The sequence below is a fragment of the Elephas maximus genome, chromosome 5, assembly GCF_024166365.1.
Source record: "Elephas maximus indicus isolate mEleMax1 chromosome 5, mEleMax1 primary haplotype, whole genome shotgun sequence".
NCBI lineage: Eukaryota > Metazoa > Chordata > Mammalia > Proboscidea > Elephantidae > Elephas > Elephas maximus.
The window spans coordinates 54,127,831-54,150,477 of record NC_064823.1 but is presented as its reverse complement, the minus strand read 5'-3'; the positions used below and the strand labels follow the sequence as shown (position 1 = coordinate 54,150,477).

At 38.0% G+C, this 22,647-nt stretch overlaps 1 protein-coding gene across 1 annotated transcript in view; it reads right to left on the bottom strand.

The window, feature by feature from the left end:
• Positions 1–4,763: 4,763 nt before the first annotated feature.
• Positions 4,764–22,647, bottom strand: part of LOC126076942 (alcohol dehydrogenase E chain-like) — a 37,656-nt gene continuing 19,772 nt past the window's right edge. Inside the window, exons 6-9 of the mRNA XM_049885660.1 lie at positions 13,067–13,327; positions 9,646–9,781; positions 8,219–8,357; positions 4,764–5,617 (exon numbers count right to left, since the gene is read on the bottom strand). Of these exons, the coding sequence (XP_049741617.1) occupies positions 5,593–5,617; positions 8,219–8,357; positions 9,646–9,781; positions 13,067–13,327 (561 nt within the window). The 3' untranslated portion in view covers positions 4,764–5,592. The remainder of the gene's footprint in view (positions 5,618–8,218; positions 8,358–9,645; positions 9,782–13,066; positions 13,328–22,647) is intronic.

Below are 22,647 nucleotides of genomic sequence, written 5' to 3'. Positions count from 1 at the left end.
TTTGATCTCTATCAGTAAATGCTTCTAGTCATCTTCACTTTCAGCAAGCAAAATTGTGGCATCTGCATATTGTGGGTTGTTAATGAGCCTTCCTCTAATCCTGATGCCACATTCTTCTTCATATAGTTCTGTTTCTTGGATTATTTTCTTGCCTACAGATTGAATAAGTATGGTGAAAGGATATAACCCTGACACACACCTTTTTTATTTTAAGCCAGGCAATATCTCCTTGCTCTGTTCAAACAACTGCCTCTTGGTCTATGTACATTTTCCACATGAGCACAATTAAGTGTACTAAAATTTCCATTCTTTCCAATGTTATTAATAATTTGTTATGATCTACACAGATGAATACCTTCGCATAGTCAATAAGACACAGGCAAATATTCTTTCTGGTGTTTCTTCTACTTTCAACCAAGATCCGTCTGACATCAGCAATGATATCCCTCATTCCACATCCTCTTCTGAATCTTGGTTGAACTTCCAACAGTTCCCTGTCAGTGTACTGCCGCAGCTGCTTTTGAATGATCTTCAGCACAATTCTACTTGTGTGTGATATTAATGGTATTCTTCAGTAAATTTCATGTTCTGTTGGATCGTCTTTCTTTGGAATGGATCTTTTCCAGTTGGTTGGTCAGGTAGCTGTCTTCCAAATTTCTTGGCATAGATGAGTGAGCACTTCCAGGGTTGCATGCACCCCTTTGTTCAAACATCTTAGTCGGTATTCTGTCCATTCCTGGAGCTTTGTTTTTAGCCAATGCCTTCAGTGCTGCTTCAACTTCTTCCTTCAATACTATCGGTTCTTTATCTGATCTCTAGTGTGGAAGTAACTAAAATCTCTGCACTTTCTTTCTCTCTTCTCCCCTTGAATGCCCCCTCTTCCCTAGTGCTGCAAGAAATGAATTTTCTAATGTGTCAATTTGATCATATCACCAATCTTCTCAAAAAAATTTTTAATAGCACTCCTACTGCCCAGAGGATAAAATCTAAAGGTCTTTCATAGAATTTAGGGGTCACTATTTTTGGAACCCAGGCACCTCCATTGTGATGTTTGTGGTTCAGCAGTACTAAATACTTGTAATTCTCTAAACACACTCTGCTCTTTTGTGCTGAACCCTCTGTGTGACATGCCTCCCCCCAATTTTCTTTCAGACTTTCACTCATTATTTCCTTTAAGCATAGTATCTGATTGTAGGTTACAAAGTAATCAGAAAATACAAATTTCAAGTAAAATATTTCTGACATCTTTAGATATTAATTTTAGATGTAAGTGTTATCCCCTTCACTTTCTTTTTAATTCCCTTTTCTTTCCTCAGAACTTTTGGAGAGACGGAGACAGCTCAGATTGCCTCCAGTCTCTCTCAAGCTCAGAAATCAACCAGTATTTTAATGACCTCTTTCTTGGCACGTTCCAAAGGAAGTGAAGGTAACAGATGGTAAAAAAATGGTCATGGACTCCTTGATACCCTTTCTGTTGTTCATTATAGTTGGAAAGATAAAACTAAATTCCATAAGGTTGGAAAGATAAAACCAAATGCCTCAGTGTTTCCTTACACTAATGACGGAATTTGCTTCACTCCAAATTTTTTTTTTTTTTTTTTTTTTTACCTCTAATTCCCTGAGACTTGAATTCAGGCACAAAAGAAATACTTAGCCCTGAAGTTATTTCTCAACCTCGCCCCCTTGCCCACCCTGCAATATGGTATCCAGCCTCATTGCCATTGAGTCCATTCTGACTCTATTTATTTTTTTAATATAGTATGAACTTAAATCCTTTTTGTTTTGATGCTATAGTTATATTTCCTAAAGGCAATTAAAAGCCTCTGAAAATACTGTAAATTTCTGGCTTCTGGGTGAGTGGTAGCCTTTAAATGCAATACCTATGTAAGAATGATCTGGTGATCTCTCAGGTGCTTTCATTCACAATAAATTCCACAGAGGTTTTTTTTGATGTCACAAATACTTCAGAGAACAAGCCTCAACAAGGACATCAGATATTTGTCCCTCTACTTAGCTTTGTTTGTAAGTTAATAAGGAGCCTCTGGACTTGATGTTTGTGATAGTGCCATGCAGATGGCCTTTCAGACCCCAAGTCCAAAGTGAATGAAATGAGCAAACCAAGTGACTGCTAATCTCATCAAAATAATGTTTGGCCCAGTTATAGCCCCCAGTTTACTTCTGATTTATCCTTGTCCCACCAATTCTGGTTTCTATTCTTATGCAGTGGTCTACTTCCTCAATATTGTGAGGCATCTGACAGACTAATAATACTTCAATAACTGTTGCTTTAACATTTTCAGAGAACACTTGATAGAGGTTATGTGAGCAGTGATCATTTGCTAATGAATTAGTCAGGTTTTATCATATGTAATTATCAAATATAAATCGTCCTCACTCCTACTTCAACTTCTGAGTAATATTCTAATGATTCTACCAACTGACATTCTAATCCTAGAGCAGCAAATGCAACTTGTAAAGTAAAAAGGTCAAATGCTGAGTTTATCTGTATTTTTGTTTCTTTATATACTATTGCTTGAGGAACTTAGCCATTTGCATCAGAACTATGAGTTAAGCATCAAGATGAAATTCTTTCTCTTCAAACAAGACATTTTCTTCATTCTGACTAAGCATTTCATTGCCAGATATGAATGCCAGCTATGTACATTCACAAAGGTATACTCTTTAGGGGAGCGGAGGTAGGAGACCAGCAAACATGGAAGTTCTTGATTCTAGAATTATACTTTTCATTGTTGGGAGCCACCAGAACACCCTGACTGTGTACACCATTATAGGCCTATTTGGATAGCAGCCACTTTGGAGTTCCACCTTTATATATGGTGGACTTTGAAAACACCATGCTGAGTGATTTCAACCTGGCTCCTTCCTCACCGATGTCAGTGTAAATAAAAGGTCAGTGCTGGGCTCATAAGGGCTCTCTGCCCTCCCCGCCAGGAGGACTCTGCCACTCTGTAAGGACACTGATGGTGCCCACCTATGTCCTGCATTCTGTCTACTCCCCGTGATCTGGGAAGAAGGAAGGGTGAAGCTGGATGTAGGTCTCATGCAACCAGTAGGATTTTATGTCCATTATTCTGATGTTGGATTACAAACATTTCTCCTTTCTCTGGATCTGACATAATCAGCACTAATAAAAAATCATGAAGGACCCAGCCATAGGCAGTGCCCCATTATGTTTTCTCAGTGACATTCTGCAAGTTGCCTTGATCCTAAACATCTCCTTCAGCAATTTTAGCCAAACAAAATATTTAGTACATTTACATGGGATTTCACAGTTTACAAATCCCTTTTCCTGGAGTCACCTTATTTAATCTTTATAAAGATGTAAATAGTTGGTAAAATATTTTTTTTTAATAAAGGATAAAATAGGCTTAGAGAGGTTGAGTGAGTTACTGAAAGCCACACAGCGAGAGATCATTTTCCTTTAAGAAGTCCAATGTCCTTTTCACAATATCAAACTGACAGTAGACATGGTAACTAATAACACATTGGGAGATAGCTATAACTGAAACAGGGTCAAATTTTTCATTACGCATTTGGAGATAAAGCTCAAAATGCAAATGAGTAAAAAATCAGCTTTTACATATTCAAAATATTAAACTAATTCAGGGCTATAGATTTGATTTAAGGCAAGGTGATTTGTCATTCATTTGTTAATGCTTTCTCACTCTCAGGGGAAGATTTGCATTTTGCGTTTTAAGTCTAAATATATAATGAAAAGATAAATTTATGCTATTTAAAAGAGTTATAAAGATAGGCCTGGCTATGTGCTTTCGTTAATATTATAGTTGAGAAAATCCTATGGAGCAATTCTACTCTGTAACACACGGGATTGTCATGAGTTAGAATTAACTCAATGGCAATGGCATTGATTTTGTTTTTAGTTATTAGAAAAGTTCCATAGTGACAATAATTCCTATAAAAATGTACATCTGTGTATGTGTTTACATCTATGTAGACTATATATTGTTTTGGATGCTGGTGCCATTTCTTAGTAACCCATTTTCCATCCTGAGTTCACAGTGGTTTTATTCTCATCCTATATTCCAAGTCTCTGTATTACTTTTTAACTACCTTACACCCCATTTCTGTCATTGAAAGCATTAAGCCTACTTAACCAATAGCTTTTAATGAGTAAAAATTACAGAATTTTTGCATATGTTCCAGAAATACTTCAATTTTCCCATTTAGTATCTACATCTCCCATTTACCGCACATAGCATGAGATCTGCTTTTATTTAAAAGAAAAATTATATATTTACTACTCAGTCAAACAAACAGTATAGAAGGAATAAAAAGACAATTCCCTTTGATTTATAAAAATGTGTGGCACTTCCCTTGAATGACTAAGAAGTTCCTGGGTTTAGAATTTCAGGATCCTCTCCACTTATAAATCTGAGTCTATCTTTTCTTGTGCTGTGGTTTTCACTCAAGGATTTTGGTACATTTCGTAAAAAAGAAAACACACAAAATGGAAATAGAGTAGAAGACTTCAAGGACAATAGCCCATCATGTGTGTGTTGGTGACACAAATAATGAGGGTTCCTTCAAGTGGGCTTCAATGACTAAGGTTAGCAAAGATACAGAAAGTGCAGGAAGTCACATGAAATGCCTTTCCTCAATGAGAAACATACCATGAGTGTAATGATGAAGAGGGAAAGTGTACTGGCCTAAGTTACTCAGCTGATGCTCAACATTGCATCCATCTCTCCATTGATGTCTTAGTTATCTAGTGCTGCTATAACAGAAATACCACAAGTAGATGGCTTTAACACACAGCAATTTATTCCCTCACAGTTTAGGAAGCTGAAAGTCTGAATTCAGGGTGCCAGCTTCAGGAGGAAGGCTTTCTCTCTCTGTTGGCTCTAGGAGAAGGTCCTTGTCATCAATCTTTCCCTGGTCTAGGAGCTTCTCAGCACAGGGACCCTGGGTCCAAAGGACATGCTCTGCTCCTGGCTCTTCATTCTTGGTGGTATGAGGTTCCTATCCTCTCTGCTCGATTTTCTCTTTTACATCTCAAAAGAGATTGACTCAACATACAACCTAATCCTGTAGATTGAGTCCTGCCTCTTTAACATAACTGCCTCTAATCTTGCCTCATTAACATCATGTTGTTGTTCGGGGCCCTCGAGTTGATACTGACTCATAGTGATCCTACAGGACAGGGTAGAACTTGCCATAGGGTTTCCAAGGAGCAGCTAGTGGATTTGAACTGCTGACCTTTTGGTTAACAGCCGAGCTCTTAAATACTACGCCACCAGTGCTTGAATTTACAACACATAATCATTTTTTTTTAATCATATCAGATCACAAAATGGTGGACAACCACACAACACTGGGAATCATGGCCTAGTCAGTTGATACACACATAATTCCAACCATAACACTTGGATTTTAAACATTTGCTTGAAAAACGATTTCATATGATTTTTGTTTGGGAAAGCTCCCATGTGTAATTTAGTGATCACATCACTGAAAAACAGATTTAATGTTGCTATTCGTCTGGTACTTCAGATGACATAGGTAGGCATCGGAGGAGATAAGGCAGGTACAAGTGAAGGAATCTGTATTGTCTCAAAATGTCAGGATTGTACGGACACTGAAATAGAAAAATAAAAGATGTTTTAACACTTAACTATTACACACACTTCCACATGAAAGTCCAAGGAGCTCCCAGCCACTGCATTCCCATCTCTATGCATTCAGATAAAGCCAGGTGGAAGGGCAGCTCATCTTTTCCTTGTTCCCATGTTTTCTCAAACCTTAAACGCAGTCATCAGAGTCTGAATTTAGCTGCTATTTAGACTTTATTCGATATTAGCTAGCATCCTCATCAAAATCATTTTTGGGAGTCTGAGCACCTGGCATAATTATAAATATAAAACAATAAAAATTAGTAACATGTAGTAAGTTGTTGTTATTTGCCATGTACTTTGTAGATGCTTTTCACACATTATCTCATTTAAATCTCAACCTAAATAACGCTATGTGGTAGGTCCTAATTTTATTTCCCTTTTAGAAATTAAAACAAAAACAAAACAACAAAAAAAAACTGAGCCTTAGAGAGACACATAACTTGCTCAAGGTCACACATGTAATATGGAGTGCTGGGATTCAAACTCAAAGTTGCACAAATGACAAGATGATAGATGGCTTGCCTGAAGAAATTGATAATTTAATAAAGACCATGTTGAAGGTTTAATGAAGAGATACTTAAGGATTCTTAGAAGTAGATAATAAAATTGAATTCTAAGAGAATTCATTCTTGGGAAAATTTGAAATGTAGTATTTACACTGGAGCTAATGCTCTTTCTAGAAAACTTATTCTGATGGATAAATACTTTTAAACAATGATCTGCATGCCTTTTCAAAAATTATATATGTATATATAAGACAAATACACATATATAATTTAGAAAATACAGGGGAGTATAAAAAGTAAAAATAACTTTTAATTGTATAATCTTGAATTTTTATCAATTCTTTTCTAGACATATATAAAGTTGTACTGTTCTTGTTGAAGATTTGAGATCATATTATATATACAACCTTGTGTTCTCTATTTTATAACCTAAAATTACATCATGAGAATTTCCCAGTGTAATGAAACATTTCATTTTAATGACTTTATTGATTTCTAGGAGTACACGGTTAGAACTTATTTAATTATTCTCTTAATGTCGGGCTTTTGAAGATGTTTCCAATTGGTGGTATTATAAGTAACAGATAAATATACTTAAACATCTATGTGTGTTTGCGTATCTAATTATTTCTGTAGCATAGATTTCCAAAAATTAAATTGCTGGGACAATTAACTTGAGCTGTAAACTTTTACCTAAAGCATAATTAAAATAATAATAAAAAAAAAGGCTGGAATTCAGCTTTTTTTTTCCTTAAATATTTCTGATACAAATTACCAAATTGCTTTCCATAAAGAATGCAACAATGAATACTCCTATAAGCAGGATACGAAAGTGTGCATGTCCCCCTACCCTTGCCAGCATTCAGCATTACAATTTTTAATCTTTGCTTATTCAACAGCAAGTGTCATTGCCTAAGAGATAACTATTTAACTATTTAAAGTTGATAACTTCATGAGAAGAAGTGTGCAGGAACAGAAAAAGCAAGGACTTTGGGGCTAGAAGGTGGAAATTGAATACAACTGCCTATTACTAGTTGTGTCTCACAAATACTTACAGATGACAAAATTTCTCTTATTACCTATTGCCACCGAATCAATTCTGACTCATAGCGACCCTATAGGATACAGTAGAACTCCCCATAGAGTTTTCATGGAGCGACTGGTGGGTTCAAACTGCTGACCTTTTGGTTAGCAGCCATAGCTCTTACCCACTATGCCACCAGGGTTTCCATTCCTCTTATTAGGTGATTGTAAAAGGTAAATCTCAGAGGTAGAGAAAATGGGATTGGCTTATTTTCCTCAGCTCTGGAGAAAATGAAAGGCTCATACATTTGTAATAGAATTTTGTACCCTTCCTCTTTACAATAATTTTTATTTGTGAAAAATTCTTTGTAAACTGCAAGAACAAATGAAAAATTAGTAGTAGTTGTACAGAGAACAGCACCAGTGTATCTCCACCTCCTTCCATATTAAAAGTTTGGGACGTCCTGAATATAATTCAAATTTACAGCCATTAATGGTCAGCCAGGCAGAGGCTACGGAGGTTCTGTGCTATAATTATGACTGTGTGACTCTGGTTCTTTTTCCTTGCAAGGGCTAGTGTTCTCCTGTGAAGAACTCTGAGTGGCTCTGATCCATCAGATTCACTGTAACTAACAATGTGATTTCAGCAGAATAGAAAATACAAAGCAACTGTTCCTTAGCTTTTGACAAATAAGATCTTAAATGTTCTACCTGCAAAAGTTGAGCTTGTAATGGAAAACCAAGGCATCTGATGTTTTTCTCATTCTTCCGTATTCTCACACACACACAAAAAAACCAAACCTGTTGCTGTTGAGTCGATTCTGACTCACAGTGGCTTTATAGGATAGGGTAGAATTGCTCCATAGGGTTTCCAAGGAGCAGCTGGTAGATTCTAACTGCCAATCTTTTGGTTAGCAGCTGAGCTCTTAACCACTACACCAAAAGGGTTTCCATCTTTGGGTCAAGTCTTTGAGCAATTTTTTTTTTCTCTCTGGTAACCAACCCCCTACCATGAAACAAAAACTTAAACTCTACCTCTTTCCAGAGCGGAGAAGGTCAAATCCTTCGTTTATTTTTTCAAAAGGTAAAACATGGGTTATTATTGAATCCAATGGAATCTTCTTAGCCATGAAATCAGCCACAAGTTTGGGGACGGAATCCTTACTTTTATAGCCTGAAAAGAAAAAGACATCATTGTTAAATTCAGCCAGGTAGAAGTAGCAGAATTATGCAGACTTTCTAAATAGAATTAAAATGAACGTTTATAAAAAATGCTGCATTACACAGACTGCTATTTCTATTACTGGGCTAGTAAAAGAGACTTTTGTTTTTGTTGTTGTTGTTGTTAGGTGCCATCGAGTTGATTCCAACCCATAGTGACCCTACAGAACAGAGTAGAACCGCCCTATAGGATTTCCAAGGAGTGGCTGGTGGATTTGAACTGCCGACCTTTTGATTAGCAGCTGAGCTCTTAATCACTGCACCACAAGGGCTTCTGGTAAGAGATGGTGTGCTTCAATATCTTTTTGTGGTAGTTTGACTTTTTTTAAAATCCTGCCCCTTCACTCCCCAGATTAACTATGGTCCTTAGTTATTCTTTCATAGAGAAATTATAGTACATAATACCCCAAGTCAACGGTCAAATTTAGCAGTTGTCTAAAATTGGGCATAGTGTACACACGAAGTATTACTATGGATTTCCTAGATCCCTGGTGGTGCAGCGGTTTAGAGCTCAAGTGCTAACCAAAATTCAGTGGTTAGAATCCACCGGTTGCTCCTTGGAAATCCTATGGGGCTGTTCTACCCTGTCCTATAGGGTTGCTATGAGTCGGAATTGACTCAATGATGGTGGGTTTGATTTACTAGGTATTTTGGAAACCTTAGTTCATGCAAACAATTAACCTGCTTGGCTGCTAACCAAAGGTTAGTGGTTCGAGTCCACTCAGAGGTGCCTTGGAAGAAAGACCTGATGATCTTCATCTAAAAAATCAAGCAATTGAAAGCCTTATGGAGCACAGTTCTGCTCTGACACAAGTGGGGTCACCGTGATTTGGAACTGACTGAAGGGCAACTGGCTTGGTAGAAACCCCACCGTGGCAGTTCTACTCTGTCACATGGGCCTGCTATGAGTCAAAATGAACTCCTGACAATTGTTGATTTGGACCCTATAGATACAACAGGAATTTTAGCTTATTTTTAATCACTTTGCTTTTCAAAATCTGGCCTCGTCATGTGTAAAAGGGAACAAATCCCAAAATTTGATCCTCAAGCCTAACTACCCCCAAAAAACCAAACCCATTGCCGTCGAGTAGATTCCGACTCATGGTGACCCTTTAAGACAGAGTAGAACTGCCCCATAGAGTTTCCAAGGAGCGCCTGGCAGATTTGAACTGCCGACCTCTTGGTTAGCAGCTGTAGCACTTAACCACTACGCCACCAGGGTTTCCAGCCTGAGTACATACCACCAAAAACTGCTCCTTTCCAGGTGCGTCCAGTCAAGAGCAACATAGGGTCCATTCCGAGGTCTTGGGAACTAGGAGGTACCCCTACCAAGACGCTTACACCATATGCCTCATGACAGCATGACAGGGCAGATATCTGGAATATAATTAATATTTAACAGTTGTTAAAGTGTGTTGTTTGATAACCTTCACCTAAAATCCACAGTAAGAGTTCATATAATATCAGCTTAGTTCGACTGTGAATATGTGGATGAAAGAGACGATATCTTTTGCTTCTACGTTCCTTGTTATATCTATGTTAGTACTGTGACTTTAGGGAATGCCCAGAAAATATCTTTTGAATGAGAGAATGGGTAAATGAATTTGCTTGTACATAATTCTTCCTTATAAAGTAATAAAGAGGAAAACACCATCAGAGACATATAAAGCCTGATTCCTCAAATATGGGTAATATTTTATTATCTCATGACTCTCAAGCAATCTATGAGTTGCTTAATTAATTTTTCATTTATTTATTAAGCAGGTACTTTGCACCAGGTATTCTGATGAAGAAGAAGAAATAATGTCTGTTACATTGTTATAAGTTGTCTCTTGTCCACTTGATGCCGTCCCTTATCTTACTGGTCATTTCTAACATTAAAAAAAAAAAAAAAACCCAAACCCACTGCTGTTGAGTCGATTCTGACTCATAGTGACCTTATAGGACAGAGTAGAACTGCACCATAGAGTTTCCAAGGAGCTCTTGGCGGATTCGAACTGCCAACCTCTTGGTTAGCAGACACAGCACTTAACCACTACGACCCCAGGGTTTCCCATGTCTAACATGGGCATACTTAAATGTTACTTTTACATCCCAAGAATGTACACTGGTTTTATTTTAAATACACCTATTTTTCAGGATCGGAACCAACTCAACAGCACCTAACAACAACAACGACATTATTCTGGAACCTCAAAAGACCATCTCTTGAGGGTGGGAGAGGGGTAGTCACTAATTAGATAGTAGATAAGAACTACTTTAGGTGAAGGGAAAGACAACACACAATACAGGGGAGGTCAGCACAACTGGACTAAACCAAAAGCAAAGAAGTTTCCTGAACAAACTGAATGCTTCGAAGGCCAGTGTAGCAGGGGCAGGGGTTTGGGGACCATGGTTTCAGGGGACATCTAAGTCAATTGGCATAATAAAATCTATTAAGAAAACATTCTGCATCCCACTTTGAAGAGTGGCGTCTGGGGTCTTAAATGCTAGCAAGCAGCCATCTAAGATGCATCAATTGGTCTTGACCCACCTGGATCAAAGGAGAATGAAGAACATCAAGGACACAAGGTAATAACAAGCCCAGCAGACAGAAAGGGCTACATGAACCAGAGACTACATCATCCTGAGTCCAGAAGAACTAGATGGCACCCAGCTACAGCCGATGACTGCCCTGACAGAGAACACAACAGAAAACCCCTGAGGCAGCAGGAGAGCAGTGGGATGCAGACCCCAAATTCTCATGAAAAGACCAGACTTAATGGTCTGACTGAGACTAGAAGGACCCTGGTGGTCATGGTTCCCAGACCTTCTGTTGGCCCAGGACAGGAACCATTCCCAAAGCCAACTCTTCAGACATGGATTGGACTGGACAATGGGTTGGAGAGGAACGCTGGTGAGGAGCGAGCTTCTTGGACCAGGTGGACACTTGAGACTATGTTGGCATCTCCTGCCTGGAGGGGAGATGAGAGGGTGAAGAGGGTTAGAAGCTGGCGAAATGGACACGAAAAGAGAGAGTGGAGGGAGAGAGCAGGCTGACTCATTAGTGGGAGGGTAATTGGGAGTGTGTAGCAAGGTGTATATGGGTTTATGTGTGAGAGACTGACTTGATTTATAAACTTTCACTTAAAGCACAATAAAAATTATTTTTAAAAAAGCCCATCTCTTAAGACTTTTCCCCTCCAACCAGGTTTTTGAACAAGTTGGGCAGTAAGAAAATTATTTAAGATCCCTCAGGAATATATAACAATTAGTTCTTTGCTTTTGGAACATGAAGACATCCTTAGAAGATGAGACTGTGAGACATTTGATATCATCAAATAAACAATCCAGTTCCACATGAGAAAATAGGAGAAAAATAATAGAAAAAGAACATAAGAAAATCTTTAGCCTTGGAAAAAGTTAGGCTGTCTTGGAGCTTCAGTTGTCTATGGCATATTGTCTCAAGTCATGACTGCAAAGAGCGTTATGCTCAGGGTGCTGGTCCCTATTACTAATGCTGCCGGGATTTACCGGAGAAGTTCAGCATTTGGGGTTTGTTGGTCTGAGGACTTCTTCAATTGAATTCTAGAGAATCCTGGTTAGGTCGAATATAGCTGGAGATGTGATACTAATCGCTATTGATGATATTTGTAATTGGAAATTCTTATGCACATTTCAGAGATGAAGAAAGCACTTCAATATTGGAAATAATATTTTATAACAGTAATGCTAGTTAACAGTTAAGAGAGTTTGCCACAGCTTGCCAAGTAGCTCTTTACTAAGTATTTTATGTGCATTATCTCACATAATCCACAAACAATGCAATGAGATATATATGCCTTTGACTTTTTTTTTGATGGTAAAATCTGTTGACTTTTTAAAGGATTCAGTGTAGCATATAGATATTGGTTACCTATTATGTACCAAGCACTTTGCTCTCTGCTAAGGAAACATAGTGATACATTAAAGCAGCCACTTTCTTTATGACCTATTTTCTGTTAATAAAATGATGCCTGGCCTAAAATTGCTCATTATTCCTTTTGATTTTTTTTTATGGCATGTGAAAAAAAAATCAGAATTCATTAAAACATATAAAAAACAGTTAAACCATTTTTGTTAAGATTAAGGGAAAATCAAAATTTACCAATTTGAGAATACAATTTCTATTATTTATATTTCTTTGAGTTTGAAGGATTTTTTTTAACCAAACATTTATAAAATAAACTTATAATCATTCAGCGAAAAAAACTTCTAAAAAGGAAATATCATTTGAAACAGGTTTATTTAGCTGATGAAATGAAAAACTCATAATAATAAAACAATCAAACAGAATCCCTGGATGACGTAAAAGGTTAAATGTTCAACTGCTAATCAAAAGGTTGGTGTTCTAATGTGCTCAGAGGCACCTCAGGAGAAAGGCTTAGCACTTTACTTTTGAAAAAACCCTGTAAAGAGCAGAGAAACCTCTAGAGAGCACAGTTCTACTCTGACACACTTGGGGCTGCTATGAGTCGGCAGAGTTGATGCAAGGGCAACTGGTTTACGTAACAAATAGGAGATGAGAAATAGCCATTCAAAATTTAAAAAAATATTATTTGCACATAATGCTTATATTCTTTTGCCTAAAAACAGACTCCAGGTTGCAGAAGCACACATCTCAAGACAAGTCATAGTACATACCATAGTGTCATGCCGACCAACGACTTCAAATGAAAAATCCACACCTCCACCGGTCATTTCCTTCAGCACCTCATGGATGGGTTTCTTGAAGTCCTGTGGATTGATGCACTCAGTGGCTCCCACCTCTTTGGCCTTTGCAAATTTGTCTTTGTTGAGATCCACTGCAATGATCCTGGCCGCTCCGGCTGCCTTACAGCCCATGACTACACACAGGCCAACTCCTCCAAGGCCAAACACAGCACAGGTGGAGCCCTTGGTGACCTGTTTTTTCAGAAATACAAGAATGGATTAATTATGATTGTTAGGAACAGCCTAAGCTATATAAAGTGCCAGACTTTGTCCATTATGAAGAGCTACTTGAACTGTCATGTCCCATCTACTGTCAAACCTCTTTTTTCATCAGTTGCTTCATGTTTGAATTGAGGGAGTTAAACTAGATTAGTGATTCCCAAACTTTGCTGTGTATTCAGCTCACCTAGGGAGCATTTTTTTTAGGGAGCATTAAAAATTCCAGAACTGAAAGGGTTGGAGCCAATATGGCACTATAGACAGAAGCACCACATCGTCCCTCCACAGCAAAGACCTGAAAAAATAAGTAAAACAGAGACAAACAAAATCCTGGAACCCTAAGCATCAAATGAAGAGATAAGGAACTCAACGAAGCACTGAATGGAGCAAGAAACGGAGAGAGAACAGAGGAGAGATATGGGCAGAGGTCCCCTATCAGCTAATGCAGCACAGACTCACCATCTTGGACTCCCGTCAGAGATCGGTGAACAGGGAGAGTACGGGAAAGCAGCTTCACGGAGCTCCCAGCAGGAGACAGAGCACCTGGTAACTGGCGATACATGCTTTCCCACCCCCTTGCTCACTTCCTCTTGCTCGGCCTCCCCTGCTTCACAGTGGGGTGAGTGCCACTTGGATTTACCCCACCCACACTGGCTGCCTCCTTCAGTGCCATTTTGTTGTTGCCGATGTTGTTTTTTTTTTTTTTTTCTGCTTCTTCTGGTTTCTTCCCTGCCTCTCACCTCCTACCTCTCCTTTGTCTTGAAAACCTGGCTCTGTGGGCCATCTTTGCTTCTTCTTGACAAGCTGTGAAGCACGGCTTGGCTGGGGAACTACCTCCCTGATCTGTGCCACCATGCTGGTGAGATCCCTGGGGCTTTTTGTTTCTTTGTTTTATTTTGTCTGTTTTCTTTTTATGGCTTGGGAGCCCCTTCTAGCTGGGCTGTACTGTGCAGCTTGGGAGCCACTCCCCTGGTCTGTGAAGCTGTGCCAGTGGAATCCCTATGTGCATTTTTTTTTTTCTTTAATTAATCTATTTTCTCTTTTCCTTTTGGTTTCTCTTCATTTCTCAGTTTCTCATCTCTCTTTGCTTTCCTTCTTTTCCTATCTCCTGAATACCTGGTGCTGTGTGTCACCTCTGCACCTTCTAGATGGGTTATGCCCCGAGGCCTGAAAGCCATTTCCCTGGTCACCAGTGGGATCCTAGGGGGCTTTTCTTTTTTAATTTTTATTTATTTGTTTTTTTTTCTTTTTCTTTTCTCCGTTTTGTTTTTCTTAGTTTCTCAGTTTCTTGTCTCTTCACTCTAATGGCAAGCTCCCTCAACACTTTTTGTTTATATGTTTTGGCTCCTGTTTCTCTCTTCTTTCTCATACTCAGTTCCACACATTACAACCCCCCCACCCCAACTTCCCCAACTATCTGCACCATGCACTGAACACTCCACCCCCAGGCAGCAGAGGCATAGTCTACCACAGCCTGCACTGCATTGACCCCTGGCCCCACTCTGTCAGCCCCAGTACGAGCTGCAAACAACTCATCCCAGCCCCTCTCCTTCAGCTGCACCTTCCCTCCTGTGCCATAGCTGAGCAACTGACCCTGCCCATAGGACAAGCAGGTGAAAAGTATCCTGCCCACAGATGAGCAAACAACAAAGAATGCACAGCCTGCCTACTCAGACATAACCAAATATATAAAAAAGCAGGTTGAAACAAATAAACCTACAATCAATAAACGAATAAGATAACTACTGTATGTGAAGACAGCAGACAATAATAATAATTAAAAAAGGTATGTTTCCAGTAGCCATCCAAAATAAAACACCAGATGACTTTCCAGTAGAAGAAAAGGCACTAGAACTACCTGATAGGGAATTCAAATCTCTGATGCTCAGAGCTATGCAAGAGTTGAAGCAAAAAGCAGATAAAAATGAGGAAAAAATAGACAAATTCATGAAAAAGGCAGACAAAAAATGGAAGAATTCAGGAAAATAATACAGGAACAAAAGGTCAAAATATACTCACAACTAGAAAGCATACAAAAACAGCAATTAGGAATCCAAAAGATAAACAACAAAATTTCAGAAATGGACAGTGTTATAGAAAGTCTGAGAAGCAGGTTTAAAACAATGGAAGACATGATCAGTGAAATTAACAATAAATATTTGGATACAATTTTGTTTGAGGAAAAATCAGAAAAAAGAACAAGGAAAAATGAAGAAACACTGAGAATTATGTGGGATACAATTAAAAGCAAAAATTTGCAAGTGATAGGAGTTCCAGGACAGAGGGAAAAAACAGAAAACACAGACAGGGTTATTGAAGAATTGCTGACAGAAAACTTCCCTAATATTAGGAAAGATGAAAAGCTGACTATCCAAGAAGCTCAATGAACCCCATACAGGAGGGACCCCAAAAGAAAATCACCAAGGCATATCATAATCACACTCACTAAAACCAAAGACAAAGAGAGAGCTGTGAGAGCAGCTCGAGGAAAATGAAAATTCACATACAGAGAGGCAAAAATAAGATTTAGCTCTGATTACTTGGCAGAAACTATGCAGGCAAGAAGGAAATGGGATGATATATATAAAACCTGGAAAGAAAATAATTGCCAACCAAGAATAATGTATCCTGCAAAACTCTCATTCAAAATATGATGATATAAAAAAATTAAGACATTTCCAGATGAACAGAAATTAAGGGAATATGCAAAACCAAAACAAAACTACAAGAATTATTAAAGGGAGTTCTTCAGTTTCAGAATAAACAATATCAGACCATACCCCGAATCTAGGACACAAGATCACACCAACCAGACACCAACCTAGGAAATGAACTCTCAAGGACTATTCAAAACCAAAAGATTTATAACAGGGGACCAGAGAGGTTACTTTGCAAATGACAATATCAGAACAATAAAACAGGGAATAAATGGTATAGGTGCAGAACTTTCTAGTGGAGAGGAAGACAAGGCAATGCCAAGTAATAACAGACTGATACAATCCTAGAAAAATAAGGGTAAATTTCAAGGTAACCGGAAAGAAAGTTAAGAAACCTACTCAGCAAAATAAAGAAGAAAAACATAAAGTCTCAGTAAAAACAAAATCTACAAAAACAGAAGAAAAAAAAAAATCCACAAACAAATGGAATTCCACACAGGAGAGTAAGAGGAATGAAGAAAACTTCAGCACCACACCAAAAAAAAAAAAAAAAAAAAAGAAGAAAAGAAAAAAAAGCACTGCAAAATGACAGCAGTAAAATCACACCTATGAATAATTACACTGAATGTAAATGGCCTAAATGCACCCATATGCTGTCTACAAGAGACTCATCTTAGGAACAAAGACATAAATTTATTAAAAATCAAAGGATGGAAAAAAATATATCAAGCAAACAGCTACTAAAAAAGAGCAGGAGTGGCAATACTAATCTCAGATAAAATAGACTTTAAAACAAAATCGACTATAATAGACAAAGAAAAAAAGGCACTACATAATAATTAAAGGGGTGATCCATCGTGAAGCTGTAATCATAAAAAAACAATGATAGGACTCCAAAATACATAAAGCAAACTCTAACAGTACTGAAAAGAGAAATTCACAGCTCTACAAGAATAGTAGGAGACTTCAACACATCACTCTCAGTAAAGGACAAAACATCTAGAAAGAAACTCAACAAAGATACAGAAGAATTAAAGGGCACAATCAGCCAAATTGACCTCATAGACATGTATAGAGTACTCCACTCAACAGCTGCGAAGTACACATCCTTTTCCAATGCACATGGAACATTTTCCAGAGTAGACCACATCTTAGGCCACAGAGTAACCCTCTTGAAAATCCAAAACACTGAGCTAATGCAAAGTATCTTCTCGGGTCACAACACCATGAAAGTAGAAATTAATAACAGGAAGAGCAAGGAAAGAAAATCAATTACATAGAAACTGAATAACACCCTACTTAAAAACCACTGGGTAATAGAAGAAATCAAAGATGTAATAAAAAAATTCCTAGAATCAAATGAGAAAGAAAACACATCATACCAAAACCTTTGGGTCAAAGCAAAGGCAGTGCTCAGAGTTCAGTATTATAGCAATAGATATACACATCAAAAAAGAAGGGAAAAATCAAAACATTAGCTACACAACTTGAACAAATAGAAAGAAAACAGCAAAAGAAGCTCACAGCCACCAGAAGAAAGGAAATAATAAAGATCAGAGCAGAAGTAAATGAAATAGAGAATAGAAGAACAATAGAAAGAATTAACAAAACCAAAAGTTATTCCTTTGAAAGGATCAACAAAATTAACAAACCACTGGCCAAACTGACAAAAGAAAAGCAGGAGAGAATGCAGATAACCCAAATAAGAAATAAAATAGGGGACTTTACAAAAAATTTGACTGGAATAAAAAGGACCATAACGGAGTATTGCAAAAAATTATACTCCAACAAACTTGAAAACCTAGAGGAACCGGACAAATTTCTAGAAACACACTACCGACCCCAAGTAACACAAAATGATGTTGAAAATCTGAACAGACCAATAAAAACAGAAGAGATTGAAAGGTAGGTAATTACAAAAAAAAAAAACTTCCAACAAAAAAAGCTCTGGCCCTGATGGCTTCACTGGAGAATTCTAACAAACATTCAGAGAAGAGCTTACGCCAGTATTACTGAAACTATTTCAGAACATAGAAAAGGAAGTGATACTTCTGAATTCATTCTATGAAGCCAGCATAACCCTGATACTAAAACTAGGAAAAGACATCACAAAAAAAAAAAAAAAGAAATTTACAGACCAATATCTCTCATGAATGTAGATGCAAAAATTCTCAATAAAATTCTGTTGTTGTTGATGTTAGGTGCCGTCGAGTCGGTTCCGACTCATAGCGACCCTATGCACAACAGAACGAAACACTGCCTGGTCCTGTGCCATCCTTACAATCGTTGTTATGCTTGAGCTCATTGTTGCAGCCACTATGTCAATCCACCTCATTGAGGGTCTTCCTCTTTTCTGCTGACCCTGTACTCTGCCAAACATGATGTCCTTCTCCAGGGACTGATCCCTCCTGACAATATGACCAAAGTATGTAAGATGCAGTCTTGCCATCCTTGCTTCTAAGGAGCATTCAGGTTGTACTTCTTCTAAAACAGATTCGTTCGTTCTTTTGGCGGTCCATGGTATATTCAATATTCTTCACCAACACCACAATTTGAAGGTGTCAACTCTTCTTCGGTCTTCCTTATTCGTTGTCCAGCTTTCCATGCATATGATGTGATTGAAAATACCATGGCTTGGGTCACGCTCACCTTAGTCTTCAAGGTGACATCTTTGCTCTTCAACACTTTGAAGAGGTCCTTTGCAGCAGATTTGCCCAATGCTATGCGTCTTTTGATTTCTTGACTGCTGCTTCCATGGCTGTTGATTGTGGATCCAAGTAAAATAAAATCCTTCACAACTTCAATCTTTTCTCCATTTATCATGATGTTGCTCATTGGTTCAGTTGTGAGGATTTTGGGTGTCTTTATGTTGAGGTGTAATCCATACTGAAGGCTGTGGTCTTTGATCTTCATTAGTAAGTGCTTCAAGTCCTCTTCACTTTCAGCAAGCTAGGTTGTGTCATCTGCATAATGCAGGTTGTTAATGAGTCTTCCTCCAATCCTGATGCCCCGTTCTTCTTCATATAGTCAGCTTCTCGTATTATTTGATCAGCATACAGATTAAATAGGTATAGTGAAAGAATACAACCCTGATGCACACTTTCCTGACTTTAAACCAATCAGTATTCCCTTGTTCTGTCCAAACAACTGCCTCTTGATCTATGTAAGGGTTCTTCATGAGCACAATTAAGTGTTCTGGAATTCCCATTCTTCATAGTGTTATCCATAGTTTGTTATGATCCACACAGTCAAATGACTTTGCATAATCAATAAAACACAGGTAAACATCCTTCTGGTATTCTCTGCTTTCAGCCAGGATCCATTTGACATCAGCAATGATATCCCTGGTTCCACGTCCTCTTTTGAAACTGGCCTGAATTTCTGGCAGTTCCCTGTTGATATACCGCTGCAGCCGTTTTTGAATGATCTTCAGCAAAATTTTGCTTGTGTGTGATATTAATGATATTGTTCTATAATTTCCACATTTGGTTGGATCATCTTTCTTGGGAATAGGCATAAATATGGAGCTCTTCCAATCAGTTGGCCAGGAAGCTGTCTTCCATATTTCTTGGCATAGACGTGTGAGCACCTCCAGCACTGCAACTGTTTGTTGAAACATCTCAGTTGATATTCCATCAATTCCTGGAGCCTTGTTTTTCACCAAAGCCTTCAGAGCAGCTTGGACTTCTTCCTTCAGTACCATCGGTTCTTGATCATATGCCACCTCTTGAAATGGTTGACTATCAATTAATTCTTTTTCGTATAATGATTCTGTGTATTCCTTCCATCTTCTTTTGATGCTTCCTGCATCATTTAATATTTTCCCCATGGAATCCTTCACTATTGCAACTCAAGGCTTGAATTTTTGTTTCAGTTCTTTCAGCTTGAGAAACACCAAGCGTGTTCTTCCTTTTTGGTTTTCCATCTCCAGCTTTTTGTACATGTCATTATAATACTTTATTTTGTCTTCTCGAGAGGCCCTTTGAAATCATCTGTTCAGCTCTTTTACTTCATCAATTCTTCCTTTTGCTTTAGCTGCTCAACGCTCAAGAGCAAGTTTCAGAGTCTCCTCTGACATCCACCTTGGTCTTTTCTTTCTTTTCTGTCTTTTCAGTGACCCGTTGCTTTCTTCATGGATGATGTCCTTGATGTCATTCCACAACTCGTCGGGTCTTCAGGCACTAGTGTTCAATGTGTCAAATCTATTCTTGAGATGGTCTCTAAATTCAGGTAGGATATACTCAAGGTCATATTTTGGCTTTCGTGGACTTGCTCTGATTTTCTTCAGTTTCAGCTTGAACTTGCATATGAGCAATTGATGGTCTGTTCCACAGTCAGCCCTTGGTCTTGTTCTGACTGATGATATTAAGCTTTTCCATCGTCTCTTTCCACAGATGTAGTCAATTTGATTTCTGTGTGTTCCATCTGGCGAGGTCCATGTGTATAGTCGCTGTTTATGTTGGTGAAAGAAGGTATTTGCAATGAAGAAGTCGTTGGCCTTGCAAAATTCTATCATTCGATCTCTGGTATTGTTTCTATCACCAAGGCCATATTTTCCAACTACTGATTCTTCTTCTTTGTTTCCAACTTTTGCATTCCAATCGCCCATAATTATCAATGCATCTTGATTGCATGTTTGATCAATTTCAGACTGCAGCAGGTGATAAAAATATTCTATTGAAATTTAAAATTCTAGCCAACAGAATTCAGTATCATATAAAAAAATGCATCATGACCAAGTAGGATTCATACCAGGTATACAAAGATGGTTTGACATTAGAAAATCAGTGTAATCCACCATATTAATAAAAGAAAGAAAAGAATCACATGACCATCTCAATCAATGCAGAAAATGCTTTCAACAAAGTCCAACACCCATTCCTGATTAAAAAAAAAAAAAAAAAAAACTCAGTAAAATAGGTCTAGAAGGGAAATTTCTCAACATAATAAAGGGCATCTAGGCAAAACCAACAGCCAACATCATTCTTAATGGAGAGAGGCTGAAAACATTCCCCTTGAGAACAGAAATAAGACAAGGATGCCCTTTATCACCACTCCAATTTACACAGTAGTGGAAGTCCTAGCTAGAGCAATAAAACAAGTAAAAGAAATAAAGGGCATCCAAACTGGTAATGAAGAAGCTAAACTGTCCCTATTTGTGGATGATATGATACTATACATAGAAAACCCAAAAGACTCCATGAGAAAACTACTGGAACTAATAGATTCAGCAGAGTAGTAGGATACAAGATACACATACAGGGATCTGTTGGATGCCTGTACACCAATAAAGAGAATGATGAAAAGTAATTCAGGAAAGTAATACCATTTATGAAATCCTCTAAAAAACAACAAAAAACAAAACTTAGGAATAAATCTAACAAGGGATGTAAGAGACCTATACAAAGAAAACTACAAAAGCTATTGCAAAAAACCAAAAGAGATTTACGTAAGTGGAAAAACATACCATGCTCTTGGGGGGTAGACTCAACATTGTGAACATGACAATTCTACCCAAAGCAATTTACAAATATAATGCAATCCTTATCCAAATACCAACAACATTCTTTAAAGAGATGGAAAAACTAATCATTAACTTTATATGGAAAGGGAAGAGCCCTGGATAAGTAAAGCATTACTGAAGAGAATAAAGCAGGAGGACTCACATTACCTGACCTCAGCACCTACTACACAGCTACAGAAGTCAAAACAGCCTGGTACTGGTACAATGACAGACACACTGACCAATGGAACAGAATTGAGAACCCAGGAGTAAATCCTTCCATCTAAGGTCACCTGATCTTCAACAAGAGCCGGAAGTCCAACAAATAGGGAAAAGAGAGTCTTTTTTAACAAAGGGTGCTGGCAAAATTGAATGTCCATCTGTGAAAAAAATGAAACAGAACCCATACCTCACACCATACACAAAAACTAGTTCAAAATGGATCAAAGAGCTAAATATAAAGCACAAAACTATAGAGATCATAGATGAAAAACAGAATCAACACCATAGGCCCTAATACATCACATTAACAGGATACAAACCATAACTAACAACACACAAACTCCAGAAGATAAGCTAGGTAACTGGGATCCTCTAAAAATTAAACACTTACACTCATCAAAACACTTCACCAAAAGAGGAAAAAGAGAAATTACAGGCTGGGAAAACAATTTTGGCTATTACAAATCTGACAAAGGTCTAATCTCTAAAATCTACGGGAAAATCTACCTCTACCACAAAAAGACAAATAATCCAATTAAAAAATGGGGAAAGGAGATGAACAGACACTTTACCCAAGAAGACATTTAAGCTGCTAACAGACACATGGGAAATGGTTGTGATCACTAGCCATTAGAGTAACACAAATCAAAACCACAATGAGATACCATCTCGGCCTGGCATTACTGGCACGAATCAATAAAACAGGAAATAACAAATGTTGGAGAGGCTGCAGGGATATTGGAAATCTTATGCCCTGCTGGTGGGAATGCAAAATGATACAACCATTTTGGAAAACAATATGGCACTTCCTTAGAAAGCTAGAAATAGAAATATCATATGATCCAGCAATCCCACTTCTATGAATATACCCTAGAGAAATAAAAGTCATCACACGAATAGATGTATGCACA